General features: G+C 45.6%; 1 protein-coding gene across 2 annotated transcripts in view; it reads right to left on the bottom strand.

Annotated features, from left to right (window-relative positions):
* LOC144674379 (uncharacterized) overlaps positions 1–24,193 on the bottom strand; it is a 55,216-nt gene that overhangs the window by 5,784 nt on the left and 25,239 nt on the right. Inside the window, exons 2-4 of one of the 2 annotated variants that reach the window (XM_078535778.1) lie at positions 6,085–6,133; positions 2,967–3,236; positions 581–649 (exon numbers count right to left, since the gene is read on the bottom strand). In XM_078535778.1, the coding sequence (XP_078391904.1) occupies positions 581–649; positions 2,967–3,207 (310 nt within the window). In that variant the 5' untranslated portion in view covers positions 3,208–3,236; positions 6,085–6,133. The remainder of the gene's footprint in view (positions 1–580; positions 650–2,966; positions 3,237–6,084; positions 6,134–24,193) is intronic. The other variant, XM_078535777.1, reaches the window with a different exon arrangement.

Here is a 24,193-nt window from a genome sequence, read left to right as displayed (position 1 = left end):
TACTGACCCTCCGACAGTGCAGCGCTCCCTCAGTACTGACCCTCCGACAGTGCAGCACTCCCTCAGTACTGACCCTCCGACAGTGCAGCGCTCCCTCAGCGCTGACCCTCCGACAGTGCAGCACTCCCTCAGTACTGACCTTCCGACAGTGCAGTGCTCCCTCAGCGCTGACCCTCCGACAGTGCAGCACTCCCTCAGTACTGACCCTCCAACAGTGCAGCGCTCCCTCAGCGCTGACCCTCCGACAGTGCAGCACTCCCTCAGTACTGACCTTCCGACAGTGCAGCACTCCCTCAGTACTGACCCTCCGACAGTGCAGCGCTCCCTCAGCGCTGACCCTCCGACAGTGCAGCACTCCCTCAGTACTGACCCTCCGACAGTGCAGCGCTCCCTCAGCGCTGACCCTCCGACAGTGCAGCACTCCCTCAGTACGGACATCACTGAGTTGCGGCTTCAATTTTTCCTGTGTCTAATGGAGAGGGATTTGACCCCATGACCTTCTGACTCAGTTAAGAGTTCTGGCCACACTGAACCACAGTTGGCACTTTATCTTACATTATGAAATTTCACACAGTATTACCTTTGGCTATTTCGTGTTGTTCATGATGATCAACTGCAGAAGTTACATTTGGGTCTGGGGTTGGACAAACTGGAATAGAAAACATTACAGTTGAAATGTGAAACAATTCCACTATTCACCTTCCACATCTCCCTCCAACTCAGCTAATCTACTGCTGAAACCCTCATGTCTGCGTTTGTTACTTCCAGACTCAACTATTCCAATGTTCTCCTAGGCAGTGTCCCACATTCCACCCTCCGTAATCCCCAGACCATCCAACTATGCTGCACTCATATCCTAACACACACTAAGTCCCTTGCCCACATCACCCCCATGTTGCTCACTGGCCGGCATTAGCTCCACATCCAGCAATGCCTCAATTTCAAAATTCTCATCCTTAATTTCTAACCTTTTCACAACCTCCTCGACTTCCTCCCTATTTCTGTAACCTCTTCTCACCCCTCCCGGTCTCCATAACTTCCTCCAGCCCCTACAACCCTCCCGATCTCTGTAACTTCCTCCAGCCCCTACAACCCTCCCTATCTCTGTAACCTCCTCCAGCCCCTACAACCCTCCCTATCTCTGTAATATCCTTTGACCCCTCCAACCCTCCCTATCTCTGCAACCTCCTCCAGCCCCTACAACCCTCCCTATCTCTGTAACCTCCTCCAGCCCCTACAACCCTCCCGATCTCCATAACTTCCTCCAGCCCCTACAACCCTCCCTCTCCCTGTAACCTCCTCCAGCTCCTACAACCCTCCCTATCCCTGTAATATCATTTAATCCCTCCAACCCTCCCTAAGTCTGTAACCTCCTCCAGCTCCTACAACTCTCCCTATCTCTTTAACCTCTTCCAGCCCCTACAACCATCCCGATCTCCATAACTTCCTCCAGCCCCTACAACCCTCCCTATCTCTTTAACCTCCTCCAGCCCCCAGAATGCTCCTTATCTATGTAACCTCTTCCAGCCTCTACATCCTTCTCCATTTCTGTAACCTCCTCTGCAACCCTTCAAGATCTCTGTTCTCCTTCAATTCCAGCCCCTTGAGCATCTCCTGATTTCCATCACTCTCCTATTGGCGGCCGTGCCTTTAGCTGCCTGGGCCCTAAGCTCTGGAATTCCCTCCCTGAACCTCCGCAGCTCTCTCTTTCGTCCTTTAAGACGCTCCTTAAAACCGACCTCTTTGACCGAGCTTTTGGTCAGCTGTCCCTAATATATCTCCTTGTGTGACTCAGGGTCAAATTCTGTTTTATAAAGCTCTGAAGTTGGGATTTAACAACACTAAAAATGCTCTTTAAGTACAAGATGGATAAATACGTGAATAAGAAACAAATCTGCAGAACCATGGAGAATGAGCAGGGGACAGGGATTAATTGAATAGGTCTTCCTAAGAGACAGTACAGGCAAGATGGGCCGAATGGTCTTCTATGCTTGATGATTCTCGGTCACCACTCACACTCCAGATCGAACGGCATCTAGTTACTCAAATAGTGAGCGGCACACGAAAGGTCAGCTGAACTTGGGATGCCAATTCAGATTGGTTGTCTTCCTGCAAGTCTTATCACATGAGCATTTTGCCTCCTCTTGCCCCTCCCCCACAGTCCTGCTATTGGTTGGCCTGATGCTCCATCCTAACTTTCTACAGTGAGTTTAATAGAGTAGGAATGCAGAAAAACAGCAATGTCCTGAAGCTCATGTGGATGTTGGAGGATGGAACAGTTTTTGCACGAGGCTAACAGCCAAAGCACAGAGGGATTGGAAAATGGGTAAGAGAATTGTAAAGTTGAAGGATGGATGTATCATCTCAGGACATTAAATCCCATCATGAACAGGATCCTTAAGATACAAACTCCCAGCTCTAAATGACCACGGCGAGAGTCATTCACACGAACGGTGTAATCCCAGCAATTTCTTGATATGCAAGTTGGATCAACAAGAGATTGTTGTTTTAATTTATTAACCCTTGAGATGTGGCTGTCACTGTCAAGGCCGGCGTTTATTGTCCATCCCGAGGCGCCCCTTGAGAAGGTGGTGATGGGCCGCCTTCTTGAGCCGTTTCAGCCCCGTGTGGTGAAGGGGCTCCCACGAAACCGTTAGGGAGGCAGTTCCAGGGTTTTGACCCAGTGACGATGAAGTAAGATATATCTCCAAGTCGGGACGGTGTGTGTGTGCGAGCGACTCGGAGGGGAGCTGGTGTGCTGTGATTTTGTGAGGCTGCGGGTGGAGCAGAGCTAATTGTGCAGCAAGTTTCACCGCCCAATACTGGAGGCTTTTTTTTTTGCATGAAGTGAACATGATCGGGAACTTTCATGACCCTACATTTTCTAGACTAAAATGAAAGGTTGTTGAGGAGAAAACAAGCATTTGGTGCAAAGCAGGATCGCATGCAGGTTTGTTTAAACTCACCATCATCCAAACTGAATGTTACAGGTATCGACTCCCAGGACTCAATATCCCCATGCTCCAGAAAAAGATTTTCTTTGGAATGACCTGGTAGGAGTGAAATGTCTGGGATGCACATGAAGTAACAGCCATGCCGATTATAATCTGCCCTATAATCCCCAGTGCAACTTGACCCATTGCAAATGATATCAGCGATTCCTTTTCTCAGGACAGGCCTCTGATCGTCGGTCACACATTTATTCATTGTTATATTTGCTGTTCCTTCGATAGACACTGAAAGAAATGGAACAAACAGCTTTAGGCAACTTTTCATTTGTTTTAAAGCACATAATAGGAGTAGGAAGAGGCCATTTGGCCCCTTGAGCCTGCTCCGCCATTCAATACCACCATGGCTGATCTACATCCTCAAGTCTACTTTCCCATCCTTTCCCTCGATTCCCTTATTGCCCAAAAATCTATCAATCTGAGTCTTGAATATACTCAATGATGGAGCATCCACAGCTCTCTGGGGTAGGGAATTCCAAAGATTCACAGCCCTCTGAGTGAAGAAATTTCTCCTCATCTCAGTCCAAAATGGCCGACCCCTTATTCTGAGACTATGACCCCTGCCCCCAGCACACCACTACCCCCTCCAGTCCTAGACTCTCCAACCTGGGGGGGGAAAGAACAGTCTCTCAGCATTTACCCTATCAAACCCTCTCAAAATGTTACATGTTTCAATGAGATCGCCTCTCATTCTTCTAAACCCAAGAGAATATACATCCATTCTACTCAATATCTCCTCACAGGACAATCCTCTCATCGCAGGAATCAGTCTAGTGAATCTTCGTTGCAATCATTCTCATTCAAGAATGTACTTTTTAAAAATTTATTCATGGGATGTGGACGTCGCTGGCTGGGCCAGTATTTACTTTCTTAGGTTAAGGAGACCAAACTCCATGCAGTACTCCGGGGTGGAATTGTATGGCCCTGTTGTGGTGGGGCAGGGCTGTAAGATGCGGTAAGCCATTGACTTCCAAGTCCATTGACTTCGGCCAGCATAAAATTCCAAACCAGATCTCGTCTTACGAAAACCATGTGTATTCTCCCCCACCCCCACTCCAAATTCCCTTCTCTTTTACTCCTCTGACGGGATTGGCCATTCAGCAGCTTGGACACATTCTCAATATGCCGACCTGAGGCGGCGTGCATCAATGGTTACTCAACCACATGAGGCATCACAATCATAACCAACCCTGTCCTCAGCTGAGCTCCGTGCATCTATACTTTTCAGCAGGGGGTTTACTGGACAGTGAACATGAGCAAGAACAGGAAACAAGTGGAACATCTAACACATTTCTTCCTTACATCATATTTCCAGCACAGAAACAGGTCATTTGGCCCATCTGCTCCATTTTGGTGTTGAGCCTCCTCCCACAGGAGAAAAGGGTACTGATTGGTTGGTAAGTCAACCCTGATTGGCTGAGAGGTTGTTACAGAGAAAGAAATGGGGAACTATAGGCGCCCCGAGCTCCCAGGTAATTAGAAAAAGGTGCAAGACTTGATCATATTCCTTTTGTTTGCAGAGAATTGGGTCCCATGTATGAGCGTATGTCACTTCTACCAAGCATAAATGAGCCACATAACAAGCTTAACTGATTATCTTAAATTCGTTGTTAGTGTAGCTATTAGCGCATTCAGGATTGTTCAGCAAGTGCTGTCCAATCGCGGGATCTCATCTAACAATAGGTGTTTTGTTTTGGTTTTGCAAGGGTAAGCTGGCTGAGTATGAACTGTATTCTGCCTATAATGAACAGCTTAAGGAACAAATGGTTTGATTTGATCAACTAATCATTGACAATGGTCTGACCAGGATAGCCATTTTTCACAGAATAGCTTTGATGCACTTTGTATCTGCATCAAGCTTGCACAGTGAGCAAATGGGCTAGGGCCCTACTTACAAGATTGCCGATGAGGCCAATCGTATAGCACATGGAACTATACGAATCCCAATGTGTATACTCTCTGGTGAAATCCTAAACAAAATGTCCACTGTTAGGTGTGATTCCACAATTGTTCAACAAGTGCCGGTCAATCCCAATTGTGCTAATATCTACCCTAACAACCAATTTAAGGCAATCAGTTGAGCTCATGCCATAGCTCATTTACACTTGTTGAAGCGACATACATTCATACATAGGGACCCGTCCTCTGCATACTAAAGGAATATGTTCAAGTCTTGTGGCTTTAGTTCCCCATGGCAACACCTCAGCCTATCAGAGTCGACTTGCCAAGCAATCAGCACCCTTTTCTCCTGTGATATAAATTGTTGTGATAGTTTGAAATTTGGTATTTTTGCATTTGTCCTGATGAATGCAAGACAAAAAACTTCAGCAACATGTCTTTCTTCTCAACAGTAAAACATTGTGCTATGGCATCGACAAACAGAAGGTTCCAGCAGACTTAAGAAGCTGCAAAGGCTTAAAGAGACAAAGCAAATTTGAATAAATCCAACAGGAAATTCAGCAGAAACTTCTTTACCCAGAGAGTAGTGAGAATGTGGAGCTCACTACCACAGAAAGTGGTTGAAGTGAATAATAAAGATACATTAAAGGGGGAAGTGGACATGAGGGAGAAAGGAATAAAAGGACATGGTTATGGGGTGAGATGAAGAAGGGGTGAGAGAAGGCTTGTGTGAAGCAAAAACATCAGTATGAAAGAGAAGAGCTCATTGGTCTGTTTCTATGCTGTAACAAACTGTATGTGATACCATTACAGGTGCATTGTTCAAGTGTGTCAGTCAATACCTAAGTGTGCAATCACTCCTTAACCTTGTGATGACGTCTGCGTGCAGCTGGGTGAACAGAGTCAATGACTTGTTGTGTCTCATTTTCTCTTTGATAACTCTGACAATTAGGGGTTAATCACTTTGCTCATTTGCTGTAGTTGGAACTGTTCAGATGATCATGGATAATAGAGTGCAGTATATAGGCACGCTAAGTTTAAGCTTCTAATATATGACATGAATGGGAGATCTCAACCAGTCTTGGTGTTGCATTGTTACAAAGGGATAAAAAAATAAATTGGATATTCTCTGATAAACATTTCAGCCATAACTAATCTTCCCTACATTATTACATACCTGGTACCGTGAGGCTTGGGAGGATTGTTCCAGTCACGCACAGAAGTTCCTGTAAGTATCAAGAAACAGGAATTTAAATAACTAGGCTTCAAATCAGAAAAGTGTTACAGAGCAACCAGGTAGAAACATTAGGAGCACCGCACTGTCGGAGGGTCAGTGCTGAGGGAGTGCTGCACTGTCGGAGGGTCAGTACTGAGGGAGTGCTGCACTGTCGGAGGGTCAGTACTGAGGGAGTGCTGCACTGTCGGAGGGTCAGTACTGAGGGAGTGCTGCACTGTCGGAGGGTCAGTACTGAGGGAGCGCCACACTGTCGGAGGGTCAGTACTGAGGGAGCGCTGCACTGTCGGAGGGTCAGTACTGAGGGAGTGCTGCACTGTCGGAGGGTCAGTACTGAGGGAGCGCTGCACTGTCGGAGGGTCAGTACTGAGGGAGCGCTGCACTGTCGGAGGGTCAGTACTGAGGGAGCGCTGCACTGTCGGAGGGTCAGTACTGAGGGAGCGCTGCACTGTCGGAGGGTCAGTACTGAGGGAGTGCCGCACTGTCGGAGGGTCAGTACTGAGGGAGCGCCGCACTGTCGGAGGGTCAGTACTGAGGGAGCGCCGCACTGTCGGAGGGTCAGTACTGAGGGAGCGCTGCACTGTCGGAGGGTCAGCGCTGAGGGAGTGCCGCACTGTCGGAGGGTCAGCACTGAGGGAGCGCTACACTGTCAGAGGGTCAGTACTGAGGGAGCGCTACACTGTCAGAGGGTCAATACTGAGTGAATGCTGCACTGTCGGAGGGTCAGCGCTGAGGGAGTGCCGCACTGTCGGAGGGTCGGCGCTGAGGGAGCGCCGCACTGTCGGTGGGTCAATGCTGAGGAAGCGCCGCACTGTCGGAGGGTCAACGCTGAGGGAGCGCCACACTGTCAGAGGGTCAGCGCTGAGGGAGCGCTGCAAAGTCAGACGTGCTGCCTTTCAGATGAGACATTAAACCTTGGTTCTGTCTGCCTTCTCATGTGGTCACTATTTGGAAGAAGAGCAGGGGGCAGTTCTCCCTGATGTCCTGGGGCCAATATTTATCCCTCAACCAACATCACTAAAAACAGATGGCCTTGGCTAAATGGCATTGCTGTTTGTGGGATCTTGCTGTGTGTAAATTCACTGCTGCCTATCCTACATTACAACAGTGACTACACTTCAAAATGACTTCATTGGCTGTAAAATGCTTTAAGAGATCCTAAGGTGACGAAATAAAGTCTTATTTTTTCGAAAACGTTACTAATAGCCCGAAACTCATTACTCATTCATAGTTTTTGTCTGTAGCCTCACTAGTTAAAAATGCAGTTGAATTGAGAAAGTTGGATTTAATTTCACAGCGAATGCTAAAATCGCGAATGTTAAAACTAATCAGCAACCCAGCCAGATATTGGTGTGACTGTGTAGAGAACTAACTCAAGTAAATGAGCAACATTAAACATACACATTTCCAAATCTCCACAGTTCTGAGATTTGACTGGTTCCAACTGTCTATGAGGTGTCAGCTGTGGCTCAGTTCATAGCACCCTTGCCTTTGAATCAGAGGGTTGTGGGTTCATGTCCCACTCCCAGAAAACCAAGAACTGTGATTGTACTCGAAAGAGTTGCAATCTGTGACTGTTGATAACTCGAAAGAGTTTCCAACTGTCTATGTAAACAGTAGAAGCCAAATATTTCAAATGACAATTCAGAGCCCGTGAGGGGTGAAAGATGGCGAGATTTCAAACTCCACAGCAGTCGATAAATATCAGGCGCTGTGTGGAACCGGTAGCCGACTTGATACCATTCTCTCAGCATCGGTTCCCAAGCCCAGTTTCTAGCTCAGGTTGTGGCTGCTGCGTCTGTCTCAGTCTCTCTCTCCTCTTCATACCTTCGCCTCTCACAAAATGGGAGCATTGCCTGGTAAGCAAATTTAACACCACCTCCACGCGGTGAGGAAATTGTAGCGCTTTGCAAAAAAGTGCAACCTCAAGTCCAAGATCACGAGATACTGCCAATCGCACCACTCTGTAAATACATCCTTCACATTCCGCCCGGTACCCCCGGCGCCCTTAAGGTAGCTTTCAGGCGGTTAGGAACAGATTCCCCCAGCGACCCTCACAAAGGAAATACTTGAAAGTAGGGAAAGGATTGGGCGGGCTGTGGGGAAAGAGCGGGAGGGGAGGTTGGATCTTTTTTTAAGAGCTCGCCCAGGCGCGATGGGCCGAATGGCCTCCTCCTGTGCTGTATCAGTCTACGAGTTTCCACTACACATCCGAATGCTACATGGAACTCTTATTAATCCAAACATATTCATGTAAGCAACCACACCAAAGCCCGATCCGTCACATGGTCTTAGAACTGAATTCCTCTTGCACTGATAATTCTCCATAAAATTCCTCAGAATGGTCTCGAGCTATTAAATCCAATTCAATCCATTTGAGCCACTGGATCTCAAATGTCGAATTAGATCAACGCCCCGAGGCTGCGGGAGGATGTTTAGAGAGGAGAAAGAGACCGAGGACAAGAGGAGGAAGTGGTAAATGTGAATCCCAGAGGCCGAGAAGGTTAACACCAAAACAGAAGCAGAACACGCTGGGAAAAAAAAACACAGCAGGTCTAACAGCATCTGCGGAGAGAGAAACGGATTTAACGTTTCGAGTCTGTATGATTCTTCTGCAGGAGGCAATGCGGGCGAAACCGGCTGAAACGCTTCTCAAAGCTTCCCTGACGCTGTTTCCATTCAGGGGAGTGGGCTGCCCAGGGATCCACAAACCTTGAAAATCATTGTGCCCTTTACATTCATCGACCGCCAAGAGGAGAGAGTCCAGTAAACGGTGACTAAGGGGAACTCTTTCGAGTTATCAACAGTCACAGATTGCAACTCTTTCGAGTACAATCACAGTTCTTGGTTTCCAGGAGTGGGACGTGAACCCACAACCCTCTGATTCAAAGGCGAGGGTGCTATGAACTGAGCCACAGCTGACACCTCGTGACTAAGGGGACACCACCTCTGTCTCTGGTGGATCTAACAGGTCTGAGAGAGGGACAATCTCTCGGTCCAAACTTGATTGAAATTTAAACGGGTTCCTTTTTTAAAACTGGATTTTAACTGCAGGTTTTTTTTTAAAAAAAAGCCAGGCGAGTGCTAATTAGTCGAATAAACAAATTTAGAAAAAAGCTTCCATGTTAAACATTGAGTAAAGGGAATCTAGATGCGGCATTGAATGATCCAACGCCAACCACCAGAGGTGGGAATTGCCTAAATTGGCCAATGTAAGGGCTGGGTCACGTTCACCAGATCGTCAAGCAAGAAACTCCATCTGGAAGGTTCTGAAGCTAGATGGGGATTTCCCAAATGAGTCAAGAGCCCAGGAGGAGTTTATAGAATCACACAGAAAAAAAAATTCCTCCATTTCCTCTGCTCTTTTCCCCTCCAGCCCTGCAAATCCGTCCCTTTCCAACTATTTCTCTAATTCCACCCCCTTTTGAAAGTTCCTATTGAATCTGCTTCCACCGCCCTTTCAGGCAGCGCCTTCCAGATCACAACAACTCGCTGTGTCCAAAAAAAAAATCTCCTGATCTCCCCACTCTGGTTCTTTTCCCCCGATTCCCTTCAATCTGTGTCCCTCTGGTTACCGACCCTCCTGCCGCTGGAAACACTTTCTCCTTATTGACTCTATCCAAACCCCTCATGATTTTGAACGCCTCGATTCAATCTCCCCCTTAACCTTCTCTGCTCCAAGGAGAACAATCCCAGCTTCTCCAGTCTCTCCACATGAACTGAAGTCCCTCATCCCTGGGAAAATTCCAGTAAATCTCCTCCACACCCTCTCCAACTTCTCAACATCCTTCCCAAAGTGTGTGATGGCTGGTATTGGACACAACTCTCCAGCTGGGGCCTAACCAGTCATTTATAAAGGATTTAGCAATAACTTCCTTGTTTTTCTGTTCAATTGCTCTGTTAATAAAGCCAAGGATCTGATATACTTTTAAAACAGCCTTCTCAACTTGTCCTGCCACCTTCCAGATTTTCATATATTCACCCCACCCACCCCAGACCTCTTTGTTCTTGCACCCCCTTTATAATTGGACAGTTTAATTCATATTGCCCCTTCTCATTCTTCCTACCAAAATATGTAATGTCTTTTCACAAAATGTATCTGCCATTTCAAAAGCCTCTCTCTGTTACCCTAAAGTCTGATACTTTAATTCTCATTGTTTACTATATTTTGGAGCTATTTATCATCTGCAATGATAAGGTCAAAGGCTAGGAATCCTAGGAGTAACTCACCTCCTGATTCCCCAAAGCCTGTCCACCATCTACAAGGCACAAGTCAGGTGTATGATGGAATACTCCCCACTTGCGTGGATGAGTGCAGCTCCAACAGCACTCAAGAAGCTCAACACCATCCAGGACAAAGCAGCCCGCTTGATTGGCAGCCCATCCACAAAAAGTCACTCCCTCCCGCACCGACACACAGTAGCAGCAGTGTGTGTACCATCTACAAGACACACTGCAGGAATTCGCCAAGGATCCTTAGACAGCACCTTCCAAACCCACAACCACTACCAGCTGGAAGGACAAGGGCAGCAGACATATGGGAACACTACCACCTGGAACTTCCTCTCCAAGTCACCTGACTTGGAACTATATCGCCGTTCCTTCACTGTCGCTGGGTCAAAATCCTGGAACTCCCTCCCTAACAGCACTGTGAGTGTACCAACACCACATGGACTGCAGCGGTTCAAGAAGGCAGTTCACAACTACCTTCTCAAGGGCAATTAGGGATGGGCAATAAATGCTGGCCCACATCCCATGAATGAATTTAACAAATGTTGAAATTAGGCTACATAAATTCCGGTCCAGGTCTTTAGTCTATCACAGAGAGCAGTGGTCCGAATATAAACCCTGTGGGAACATCACTGTATACTCTCCTCCAGTCTGTGAAATAACCAGTTTTATCAAAGTAACAAATTCTGAAACAATATTTATCCATCTGTCAACTGTCAGCTAATAACAGGAAAATAAAAACAATTAAGATGTTGCCCATCATCATTATAAAGCTAATAATAATTAATATACTGATTCATTGTGATCATTTCTTTCCTGAAGTTTATAAACAATAAAACAGACATCACTCAGTTCAGTGCTTGTAAGCACAAAGGGTTCTGAATTTTGGAATTCTCTATCCTAGAGAGCTCATTGAGAATATTCAATACTGGGACTGATAGATTTTTGGGATACGAAGGGAATGAAGGGATATGGGGTGTCGCGGAAAACGGAGTGAACACTCAGACCCAGGAGGTTTGTCTCGGAAGTCTTTATTGAATCATGATATCACGGAGAGCCCAGCAGCGTACAATGGAGCTAGCCGGAACTCTGAGGAAGCATCAGAGTACACACATAGTTATAGTAAAAGCGTGCGTAATTAATAACATTGAAATTTTATCTTCGGCATGCATGCAATTGTTCTGTCTTAGTTTATAATTACGGAAAAACCTTGAGTAGTTACACAAAACCTTGAGTAGCCCATCTGGCGACTAGTCATCTGGTCAGACAACAGATAGCATGACTAGACCCTGTCTCATGTGCTGATAACAGACAACCTAACTTTGTTTCAAGGACTCTTGGTAGTTTGATTATGATACTTGTCTTTCTACTTCACAAGAGCTGACAGCGCAGGTTTGTCTGCTACTGGTGCAAGGAGACTTTGTTGTAGTATTCCACTATGGTTTAACCACTTAACCCTCTGTTATCCTGTAGATGTATTTTATTCTCCCACATGGGGATAGTGCAGGGAGATGGAGTAGAGGAAGGAAGGTCAGCCATGATTTTGTTGAATGGTGGAGCAAGCTCACTGGTCTACTCCTGCTCCTATTTCTTATATTCTGATGTTCTTACTAATTGAACAATAGTTCCCCATCACAGGAGGAGCAGAAACGGGCAGGTCAGGAGGAGCCTTAGGTTAGAAACAAAACACCTTCAACGTTGAGAGAAGTCTTTATGAAAAATTTGATAGGGTAGAATTAGAGAAGACATTTCCTCTTGTGTGTGGGGGAGACCAGAACTAGGGTCCATCGATATAAGATCGTAACTGATAAATCCAATGGGGAATTCCGGAGAAACCTCTTTACCCAGAGAGTGGGGGGAATGTGGAACTCGCTCCCACAGGGAGTGGTGGAGGTGAATAGTGTCGATGTGTTTAAGGGGGAAGCTGGATAAACACATGAGGGAGAAAGGACTCGAAGGATATGGTGATGGGGTGAGATAAAGAGGGGGTGGGAGGGGGCTCGTGTGGAGCAGAAACACCAGCACGGAGCAGATGGGCTGAATGGCCTGTTTCTGTGCTGTAAATTCTTTGTAATTCAGATATATTACATTTAAATTTTGATCATTGTTTTACCTTTCCAAATTTAAGATTCTGGTATCATTCTAGGGAATCTTCAGAGTGCCCTCTCTAATATTCCAATCTCCTTCCTACAATGGGATGCGCAGGGGAAACACAATCTTCCAAATGTGGTCTAACCATTCTTGTACAAATATAACCACACTTGTTGCTGTTACATTCCAAGCCTGTGTATCAAACATTACATCCCATTTGTCTTTATCTAAAATCATCTATTGCTACTGTAGGTTTACAGACAATAGTCATTTAAAATATTGGATTGGGTTGCGATAAATCCTTGGACAGTCTATAGATGGGAAAAATCTGACTATTCCTATCAGCCCAAAGCAATGTCCAGATGAATGGAATTCTTAACTAAAATGTCAATATTTCCCAAACTGGCATAGTGGTATAGTGGACTAGTAATCCAGAGACCCAGGGTAATGTTCTGGGGGCCCGGGTTCAATGGTGAAATTTGAATTCAATAAAGACCTGGAATTAAAAGTCTAATGATGACCATGAAACCATTGGCGATTGTCATAAAGACCCATCTGGTTCACTAATGCCCTTTAGGGAAGGAAATCTGATGTCCATACCTGGTCTGACCTACATGTGACTCCAGACAAACAGCAATGTGGTTGACTCTTAAAAACGCTCTCTGAAATAGCCTAGCAACCTGCTCAGTGGTGTCAAGCCTCAAAGGAATGAAACCAACCAAAACACCCGGCATTGACTGGGCACCGGAAATGACAGTGGCAAACTCAGCCCTGTCAACCCTGCAAAGTCCTCCTTACTAACATCTGAGGTTTGTGCCAAAATTGGGAGAGCTGCCTCACAGACTAGTCAAGCAACAGCCTGACATAGTCATTCTCACGGAATCATACCTTACAGATTATGTCCCAGACTCCACCATCACCATCCCTAGGTATGTCCTGTCCCACCGGCAGGACAGACCCAGCAGAGGTGGCGGCACAGTTGTATACCTTCGGGAGGGAGTTTCCCTGGGAGTCCTCAACATCGACTCTGGACCCCATGATGTCTCATGGAACCAGGAAAACATGGGCAAGGAAACCTCCTGCTGATTACCACGTACCGCCCTCCCTCAACTGATGAATCAGTGCTCCTCCACGTTGAACATCACTTGGAGGAAGCAATGAGGGTGGCAAGGGCACAGAATGTACTCTGGGTGGGGGACTTCAATGTCCATCACCAAGAGTGGCTCAGTAGCACCACTACTGACCAAGCTGGCTGAGTCCTAAAGGACATAGCAGCTAGACTGGGGCTGTGGCAGGTGTGAGGGAACCAACGAGAGGGAAAAACACACTTGATCTCATCCTCACCAACCTGCCTGCTGCAGATGCATCTGTCCATGACAGTATCGGTAGGAGTGACCACCACACAGTGCTTGTGGGGACAAAGTCCCGCCTTCACATTGAGGATACCCTCCATCGTGTCGTGTGGCACTACCACCGTGCTAAGTGGGATAGATTTTGAACTGATATAGCACTTCAAGACTGGGCAACCATGAGGCACTGTGGGCCATCAGCAGCAGCAGAATTGTACTCGAATACAAACTGCAACCTCATGGCCCAGCATATCCCCCACTCTACTATTACCATCAAGCCAGGAGGTAAACCCTGGTTCAATGAAGAGTGCAGGAGGGCATGCCAGGAGCAGCACCAGGCATATGTAAAAATGAGGTGTCAACCTGGTGAAGCTGCAACGCAGGATTACTTGCCAAAAAGCATAAGCAGCAAGTGATAGATGGAGCTAAGCAATTCCACAACCAACAGGTTAGATCTAAGCTCTGCAGTCCTGCTACACCCAACCGTGAATGGTGGCGGACAATTAAACAACTCACTGGAGGAGGAGGCTCTACAAATATCCCCATCCTCAATGATGGGGGAGCCCAGCAAAAGATAAGGCTGTAGCATTTGCAACAGTCTTCAGTCACAAATGCTGAGTGGATGATCCATCTTGGCCTCCTCTAGAGGTCCCCAGCATCACAAATGCCAGTCTTCAGCCAATTCAATTCACTCCACATGATATAAAGAAATGGCTGAAGGCACTGGATAGTGGGGCCTGACAATGTTCCAGCAATAGTACCGAAGACTTGTACTCCAGAACTTGCCGTGCCTCTAGCCAAGCTGTTTCAGTGCAGCAACAACACTGGCATCTACCCGGCTATGTGGAAAATTGCCAGGTATGTCCTGTACACAAAAAGCATGACAGATCCAACACAACCAATTACTGCCCCATCGGTCTGCTCTCGATCTTCAGTAAAGCGGTGGAAGGGTTCATCAACAATGCTATCAAGCGGAACCTCCTTAGCATAACCTGTTCACTGATGATCAGTTTGGGTTCTGCCAGGGCCACTCAACTCCTGACCTCATTACAGCCTCCGTTTAAATATGAACAAAAGAGCAGAACTCCAGGGGTGAGGTGAGAGTGACTGCCCTTGACATCAAGACAGCATTTGACCGGGTGTGGCATCAAGGAGCCCTAGCAAACTGGAGCCAATGGGAATCAGGGGGAAAACTCTCTGCTGGTTGGAGTCATACCGAGCACAAAGGAAGATGGTTGTGATTGTTGGAGGTCAGTCACCATAGTTCCACGACATCACTGCAAGAGCTCCCCAGGGTAGTGTCCTCCGCCCAACCATCTTCAGCTGCTTCATCAATGACATTCCTTCCATCATAAAGTCAGAAATGGGGATGTTTGCTGATGATTGAACGATGTTCAGCACCGTTCATGACTCCTCAGATACTGAAGCAGTCCATGTCCAAATGCAGCAAGACCTGGACAGTATCCAGACTTGGGCTGACAAGTAACATTCATGCCACACAAGTGCTAGGCAATGACCATCTCCAATAAGAGAGAATCCAACCATCACCCCTTGTTGTTAAATGGCATTACCATCACTGAATCCCCCACTATCAATATCCTGGGGTTACCATTGACCAGAAACTGAGCTGATCTAGCCATATAAATACTGAGGCTACAAGAGCAGGTCAGAGGCTGGAATCCTGCAGTGAGTAACTCACCTCTGGACTCCCCAAAGCCTGTCCACCATCTACAAGGCACAAGTCAGGAGTGTGATGGAATACTCCCCACTTGCCTGGATGAGTGCAGCTCCCACAACACTCAAGAAGCTTGACACCATCCAGGACAAAGCAGCCCACTTGATTGGCACCATATCCACAAACATTCACTCCCTCCACCACTGATGCACAGTAGCAGCAGTGTGTACCATCTACAAGATGCACTGCAGGAATTCACCAAAGGTCCGTCAACAGCACCCTCCAAACCCACGACTACTACCATCTAGAAGGACAAGGGCAGTAGACACATGGGAACACCACCACCTGGAATTTCCCTTCCAAGTCACTCACCATCCTGACTTGCAAATATGTCGTGGTTCCTTCACTGTCGCTGGGTCAAAATCCTGGAACTCCCTCCCTAACAGCACTGTGAGTGTACCTACACTACATGGTCTGCAGCAGTTCAAGAAGGCAGCTCACCACCACCTTCTCAAGGGGCAATCAGGGATGGGTAATAAATGCTGGCCCAGCCAGCGACGCCCACATGCCATGAATAAATAAATAAATAATACCATCGAAAATTACCGTGAAATTCAATTGTTTATTGGTTAATTTACTACTGAAACACGAGAAATATCCAGAATCGAACATTCAATTTTGAATGTCTTTGTAAAATATTCGTTGCTTCATAATGTACATCAGATTAGTCCTGTCCAATGAACTGATTTAATCAAAATCCTTGTGTGCCGATATCAACTCCCGATCAATGGAAATACTTCTCAATGCAGCACACACAGCAAACACCCGGGGCGAGCATCACTGAGTGATATTTTAAAATACATCCATCTCAATGATAGAAACAATTTAAGCTTTTAGGTTAAATCAGCTCGTTTCCTTCTTGGCCATTCATATGCTCAAACAACCTGTTATTGATATCTCGTAAAAAAAATTTAGGTCTAAAATTCAACAAGCGATCCCACAGGATGGGTCACACATTTCACTTCTGAAGGAGAATTTAACACCCACACATTACTGCTCAGAATTCAATACCAGGCAAAAACATGGTGTACAATCAATGGATTTAACCCCTAACCTGTGCTCAATTTCCATTGCCTGTTGGATAAAGTCTAAATAAAGCTTTCACATTCTCTAATGTCGTTCAGTTCCACTTTCACCACGTGGATAAAAAATAGGTCGGTGAAAAATAAAACAAATTCAACAATTAAAATAGCCTACTTCAAAAAAAACCAACTCACACGAACAATCTCAGGCAGGAACTTGTCATAGAGTCTTAGAGGTCTACAGCACAGAAAAAAGGCCCCTCAGCCCATCGAGTCTGCGCTGGTCAAACAAGTATCTAATCCCATTTTCCAGCACTAGGCCCATAGCCTTGTATGCCGTGGCATCGCAAGTGCACATCCAAATGCTTCTTAAATGTTCTGAGGGTTTCTGCCTCTACCACCCTTTCAGGCAGAGAGTTCCAGATTCCCACCACCCTCTGGGTGAAAAAGTTCCTCCTCACATCCCCTCTAACCCTCCTGCCCCTTACTTTAAATCTATGCCCCCTGGTTATTGATCCCTCCACTAAGGGGAAAAGTTCCTTCCTCTCTACCCTATCTATGCCCCTCATAATTTTATACACCTCAACCATGTCCCCCTTCAATCTCCTCTGCTCCAGGGAAAATAACCCCAGTCTATCCAATCTCTCCAGCCCAGGCAACATCCTGGTAAGTCTCCTCTGCACTCTCTCTCGTGCAATCACATCAGTTCTATAATGTGGATTCCTGAACTGCACGCAATACTCTAGCTGTGGCCTAACCAGCGTTTTATACAGATTAGATGAGCTAGAGTTATTATTTATAAAAACAAAAAGCTAAAAGCTACTGCGGATGCTGGAAATCCAAAACAAGAACAGAATTACCTGGAAAAACTCAGCAGGTCTGGCAGCATCGGCGGAGAAGAAATCAGTTAACGTTTCGAGCCTTCATGGCCCTTCGGCAGAACTGAAGCATAGTTAGGAGAAGGGAGAAATATAAACTGGTTTAAGGTGGGGGGGGGGGGGGTTCTGGGGGGGGGGGGGAGAGAGACGTTGAGGGTGTGGTGATTGTGGAGATGAGCAAATAATCAAAAGATGTCACAGACAAAAGGGTCAAAGTGTTGAAGGTGGTGATATTTGTCTAAGAAAAGTGCTAATTAAGAATGGAAGACAGGATATTCAAAGTACAGCTCTAGTGGGGGTGGGGTGGAAAGACTAACAAGGTTTTAGTTTTAGATTTAAAAATAATGGAAATAGGTGGGGAAAGAAGAATCTATATAAATTATTGAAAAAAAAAGGGGGTGGGGAGAAACGGGGTGGGGATGGGGGGGAGGGGGAGTTTAAGATCTAAAGTTGTTGAATTCAATATTCAGTCCGGAAGGCTGTAAAGTGCCTAGTCGGAAGATGAGGTGCTGTTCCTCCAGTTTGCGTTGGGCTTCACTGGAACAATGCAGCAAGCCAAGGACAGACATGTGGGCAAGAGAACAGGGTGGAGTGTTAAAATGGCAAGCGACAGGGAGGTTTGGGTCTTTCTTGCAGACAGACCGCAGGTGTTCCGCAAAACGGTCGCCCAGTTTGCGTTTGGTCTCTCCAATGTAGAGGAGACCGCATTGGGAGCAACGAATGCAGTAGACTAAGTTAGGGGAAATGCAAGTGAAATGCTGCTTCACTTGAAAGGAGTGTTTGGGCCCTTGGATGGTGAGGAGAGAGGAAGTGAAGGGGCAGGTGTTGCATCTTCTGCGTGGGCATGGGGAGGTGCCATAAGTGGGGGTTGAGGAGTAGGGGGTGATGGAGGAGTGGACCAGGGTGTCCCGGAGGGAACGATCCCTACGGAATGCCGTCAGGGGGGGTGAAGGGAAGATGTGTTTGGTGGTGGCATCATGCTGGAGTTGGCGGAAATGGCGGAGGATGATCCTTTGAATGCGGAGGCTGGTGGGGTGATAAGTGAGGACAAGGGGGACCCTATCATGTTTCTGGGAAGGAGGAGAAGGCGTGAGGGAGGATGCGCGGGATATGGGCCGGACACGGTTGAGGGCCCTGCCAACGACCGTGGATGGAAAACCTCGGTTAAGGAAGAAGGAGGACATGTCAGAGGAGCTGTTTTTGAAGGTAGCGTCATCAGAACAGATGCGACGGAGGCGAAGGAACTGAGAGAATGGGATGGAGTCTTTACAAGAAGCGGGGTGTGAGGAGCTGTAGTCGAGGTAGCTGTGGGAGTCGGTAGGCTTGTAATGGATATTGGTGGACAGTCTATCATCAGAAATTGAGACAGAGAGGTCAAGGAAGGGAAGAGAAGTGTCAGAGATGGACCATGTGAAGATGATGGAGGGGTGGAGATTGGAAGCAAAATTAATAAATTTTTCCAGGTCCCGACGAGAGCATGAAGCAGCACCGAAGTAATCATCGATGTACCGGAGAAAGAGTTGTGGGAGGGGGCCGGAGTAGGACTGGAACAAGGAATGTTCCACATACCCCATAAAGAGACAGGCATAGCTGGGGCCCATGCGGGTACCCATAGCCAATACGGTCTCCTCTACATTGGAGAGACCAAACGCAAACTGGGCGACCGTTTTGCGGAACACTTGCGGTCTGTCTGCAAGAAAGACCCAAACCTCCCTGTCGCTTGCCATTTTAACACTCCACCCTGTTCTCTTGCCCACATGTCTGTCCTTGGCTTGCTGCATTGTTCCAGTGAAGCCCAAAGCAAACTGGAGGAACTGCACCTCATCTTCCAACTAGGCACTTTACAGCCTTCCGGGCTGAATATTGACTTCAACAACTTTAGATCTTAAACTCCCCCTCCCCCATCCCCACCCCGTTTCTCCGCCCCCCCTTTTTTTCCAATAATTTATATAGATTCTTCTTTCCTCACCTATTTCCATTATTTTTAAATCTAAAACTAAAACCTTGTTAGTCTTTCCACCCCACCCCCACTAGAGCTGTACTTTGAATATCCTGTCTTCCATTCTTAATTAGCACTTTTCTTAGACAAATATCACCACCTTCAACACCTCTTTGACCCTTTTGTCTGTGACAACTTTTGTATATCTGCTCATCTCCACAATCACCACAACCTCAACGTCTCTCTCCACCCCCCGCACCTCCCATCACCCCCCCCCCCCCCAACCCCCACCTTAAACCAGTTTATATTTCTCCCTTCTCCTAACTATGCTTCAGTTCTGCCGAAGGGCCATGAAGGCTCGAAACGTTAACTGATTTCTTCTCCGCCGATACTGCCAGACCTGCTGAGTTTTTCCAGGTAATTCTGTTTTTGTTTTAGAGTTATTATTTTGTTATCGTTGTCCCTCAAATCAATATTCTCTTTGAAAAATCTTGCATGAAGTAAAATGGTTTCATATTTAACTTATCTAGGAAGAAATGATGATTATTTGCCAATGTGAAATTATGGAGCTAGTGTTTAAAACCTCAAATTATTTTACTAAGAGAAAGGGATCTCCCAAGGCATTGCTCTAGTGAATCATACTATGGAATGCACAATTATCATGTTTTCTAGAGGACCTGCAGCGGGACCGTTCATGCTGAGCTAGAGGACACACTGGGCACAAAATTCTAATTTGGATTATCATTGGAAGCAGCAATATGAGCAGAAACAAAGGGGGGACCATAGATAATAGAGGCCAGTGCATCGTGTACCTTCTCAGCCTGCAAATGCAGCAGAGACTGACAGGCCAGGTTGGGGTTCTGAGCCACACCAGGTGATGCTTAACACAGTTGACCACCCCCGGCGCAAGCCATCGGGCGGAATTTTCCGTGTTAGTGGCACTTGTAATGGATCCATCTTCATAATCGCAAACACATCCCATCAATAGCATCGGGCAGTTTACGGTACATTCATCTAGCCGTAACAATTACAGGTTTAAATACACCGGATCTATCAAATAATGAGAAAAATAGTAAACTCCAGTTTCCAATTGACCTGATGTTCTCAGATAGAATTAACATTTTATATTAAACTCATTCCAGTGGTGAAATACAGTGTATCGATCCGCCATCTCAGTTTTCTATTTCTAGTTTGAGTGAGACTCAACATCTTTAACCTTAATATTGCCAACAACACAGGAAACCAGCCTGTCCATAGCGTCTTGGGCTTTATAAAGACAAGTCATTCATTACAGCAAGTCCATTGGACTGAGAGAAAATCGCCCTCAGGAAATCAAATGGTGTTTCAACCTCGCCAATAAACATATATTCTGTAATAAACTGATATTCCGCCCAAAGGGCCCATATCAACAAATCAAATTAACGAAATTAGCGCCACTTTCCAAAAAAAAAATTCAGATAAATCCATTGACTTACAAACACTTCCTGTTGTTAACCGAAGGCGGGTTAGTTTTACGTTGTATTTGAGTGAATATTTCGTTACAAAGAGTTTCCACATGTTTATTTATTCTCTATTTGTCGGGGTTTTGTTCAAAGTAAGCAGGGAATTATTGGAGAGCTCTCTGTGCAAACGTCCAGAAAATTTACAGTTACAGGTAGAAACTCAGCGCCGGACCCGGGGGTGAGAGCACATGGGAGAAGACCAAAAGCCAAATTTATCTCAAATGGACAAAATCCACATCAAAAACCAATACAACCCATTCCCATATTCTTACTCGTCTATTTTCTGTAAACATTCAGAACTTACCAAGAACATTGCTCTGGAAGATTCGAATACCAAACCAGTCCCCTGGAGAATCTAACCAGGAAGTGGCATGAAAATGAGCATGTCTATCAGTCCAATCGACTGCTCTTCCTCAAATTAAGCTTCGGCTAAGTTTCACCGAACGAAAATCGTTTTTAACTGAAGAATTTTCAGGAGTAGATTCAAAGGCAGAGGATTTTAGTTTGTGAAATGCATAGAAACCTTGGATTGGACACAGCGTGATGACTCGGCACAATTCTGGTCGCCATTAAGAAAAGGACATAGACACACGAGATACTTGCATGAAGATTCACACAGCAGATCTGAGCGGTTATAACCAGCAGAAATCATTGAACAGGCCGAGTGAGGCTCTTTTCTCAGGCTTAGAACTGACCGGGCAACTGGCTTTAAAATCATGAAGGGTTTTTTTTTATATATAGGAAAGAGGCAGAGACAAGGATTTCACTTGGGGGGGGTGCTGGTGTAGACCAGAACTATGGGGCCATCAATATAAGATCGTCACTAATAAATCCAATGGGAAATGCAGGAGTCCTTTACCCAGGGAGTGGGGGAATATATGGAACTCGTTCCCACAGGGAGTGGATTGAGGTGAACAGTATCGATGCATTTCAGGGGAAAGCTGGATAAACACATGAGGGAGAAAGGAATAGAAGGATGTGGGAATGGGGTGAGTATGGAAGAGAAGGGATGAAGGGCCTGTTTCTGTGCTGTGAATTGTATGCAATTCTTAATAATTTTAATTTAAGCTTTTACTTATCTGGTCTCATTCTAGGGAATCTTCCCAATGCTCCAATCTCGTTCCTACTTTGAGATTCCCAGAGGTAACCCAATCTTCCAACTGTGGTCTAACCATCATTTTTTTTTTTAATTTGTTCTTGGGATGTGGGCATGGGCACTGGCCAGTGTTTTTTTGCCCATCCCGTTGAAGAGTCAACATTGGTGTGGGTGGGTCTGGAGTCACATGTAGGCTAGGCTACCAGACAGTAGATTTCCTTCCCTAAAAGGTGAACCAGATGGGTTTTTAACAACAATCGACAATGATTTCACCTTTTTTTAAAATTCCAGATTTTTATTGAATTTAAATTCTACCATGGTGGGTTTTGAACCCCAGTACCCAGAGCAGTCCCCCCTGGTCTCTGGGTTGTCAATCTAGTAACAATACCACTGCGCCAACGCCCTGCCCTTTTGTACAAATACAACCACACTTTTAACGGTTCGAGTCCTGAAGATGAGTCACACAGACTCGAAACGTTAACTCTGTCTTTCTCTCCACAGATGACATCAGACCTGCTGAAGTTATCCAGCATTTTTGGTTTTTGTTTCAGATTTCCAGCGTCCGCAGTATTTTGCCTTTATACAACCACACTTGTTGCTGTTACATTCCAAGCCAAGTGTATCAAACGCTAGGTCCCATTTGTCTTTATTCATCTATTTCTAGTGTAAGCTTACAGACAAACGACCATCAAAATAATGTCCCCAATAACACATTCCTTAGATAATATCACCACCGTCAACGCCCCTTTGTCCTTTTGTCTCTGACATCTTTGGCAATCTCTTCTTTGCCTCCACCTATCACTGGCCCTCTATCCAGCTCTACCTGTCCCACCCACCCCTCTACCAGCTTATATTTCACCTCATTTCTCTATTCCCTTAGTTCTGATGAAGAGTCATACGGACTCGAAACGTCAACTGTATCCCTCTCCGCAGATGCTGTCAGACCTGCTGAGTTTTTCCAGCTATTTTGGTTTTGGTTTCAGATTTCCAGCATCCGCAGCATTTTGCCTTTATTTCAAAATATTGGATTGGGTTGTGATAAACCCTTGGGCAGTCTATAGACGGGAATAATCTGACTATTCCTGTCAGCCCAAATCAATGTCCAGGTGAATGGAATTCTTAAATAAAAATGCCAACATTTCCCAGTCTCGCCCTTCATTGTTCAATTATCATTCACCATCCAAAACTACGGTGAAATTCAATAGTTCATTCGTTCAATGCATTCCCGAAGCTCGAGAAACATCCTCTCGGTTTTCGAGTTGAACATTTCATTTTGAATGTGGGATGTGGAGAAAGTCAAGATGAGAAACTCCAAATTGGTTGGTTGGGATTTTGATACAAACTTTGGACATCTTTTTGTTCTAGGCTTCAACTGACAGGGAAATAAAGTGGAAATCTAAAGAACACAACTAGAATCCACAAGGACATTAACATTTCACTGACTATTGGGGTTCTGTCAGCTTTCTACACTGAATCTCACACATTCATGTGTTAAGACAGTCAAATCTACACCCGTGAATTCTCACTGGAGAGAAGCAATTGGAACATTCAATGTTAACAAAAGCAGCAGAAAAACGTATCTGTAAAATCAAGATGTTCAGTGTTTCATAATGTACATCGGATTAGCCCTGTCCAAGGAACAGATGTTATTAAAGTCCTTTGCGGGTCAATATAGACTCTTGATCAATGGAAATATTTATCAGCGCAGCCACACACAGCAAACACCGGGGCGGGTATAGCTGACCGAATTTTAAAATGCATCCATTTCAAAGATGGTTTCAAGCACCACTACAATTTATGCCTTTAGCTTAAATCAGCTCATACCCTTCTTAGCAATTTCCATATTTAAAAATACTGTCCTTGGTGTCTTATATATGAATACATGGATCGAAACCGCAACACACGTACACTGTTATAATCTGCCATCGCGGTGTTGGATAAATTATCACTCACTGTTACCACTACACTCTCATGAGGATTAGTTCCTCTGTAACCCAGGTGAGATGGCCCAAGTGAGAAAAAAATCCACCTTTAAAAATAACCATTCGACAACTAAAATATTCCACATTTAAGTCACATTAACATCATCAGGGATGAACCAATTTGTGACACTTGTAATTAGTGAAAGGATTCATTTTAATCATCGCAAACACATTCAATATTATCAGGCAATTTAAAATATGTTCACCTCGCTGTAATAGATACGCGTT

The sequence above is a fragment of the Cetorhinus maximus genome, unplaced genomic scaffold (assembly GCF_964194155.1).
Source record: "Cetorhinus maximus unplaced genomic scaffold, sCetMax3.hap1.1 HAP1_SCAFFOLD_645, whole genome shotgun sequence".
Lineage (NCBI taxonomy): Eukaryota > Metazoa > Chordata > Chondrichthyes > Lamniformes > Cetorhinidae > Cetorhinus > Cetorhinus maximus.
The sequence above is the reverse complement of the archived record's forward strand: the minus strand, read 5'-3'. Positions and strand labels throughout refer to the sequence as shown.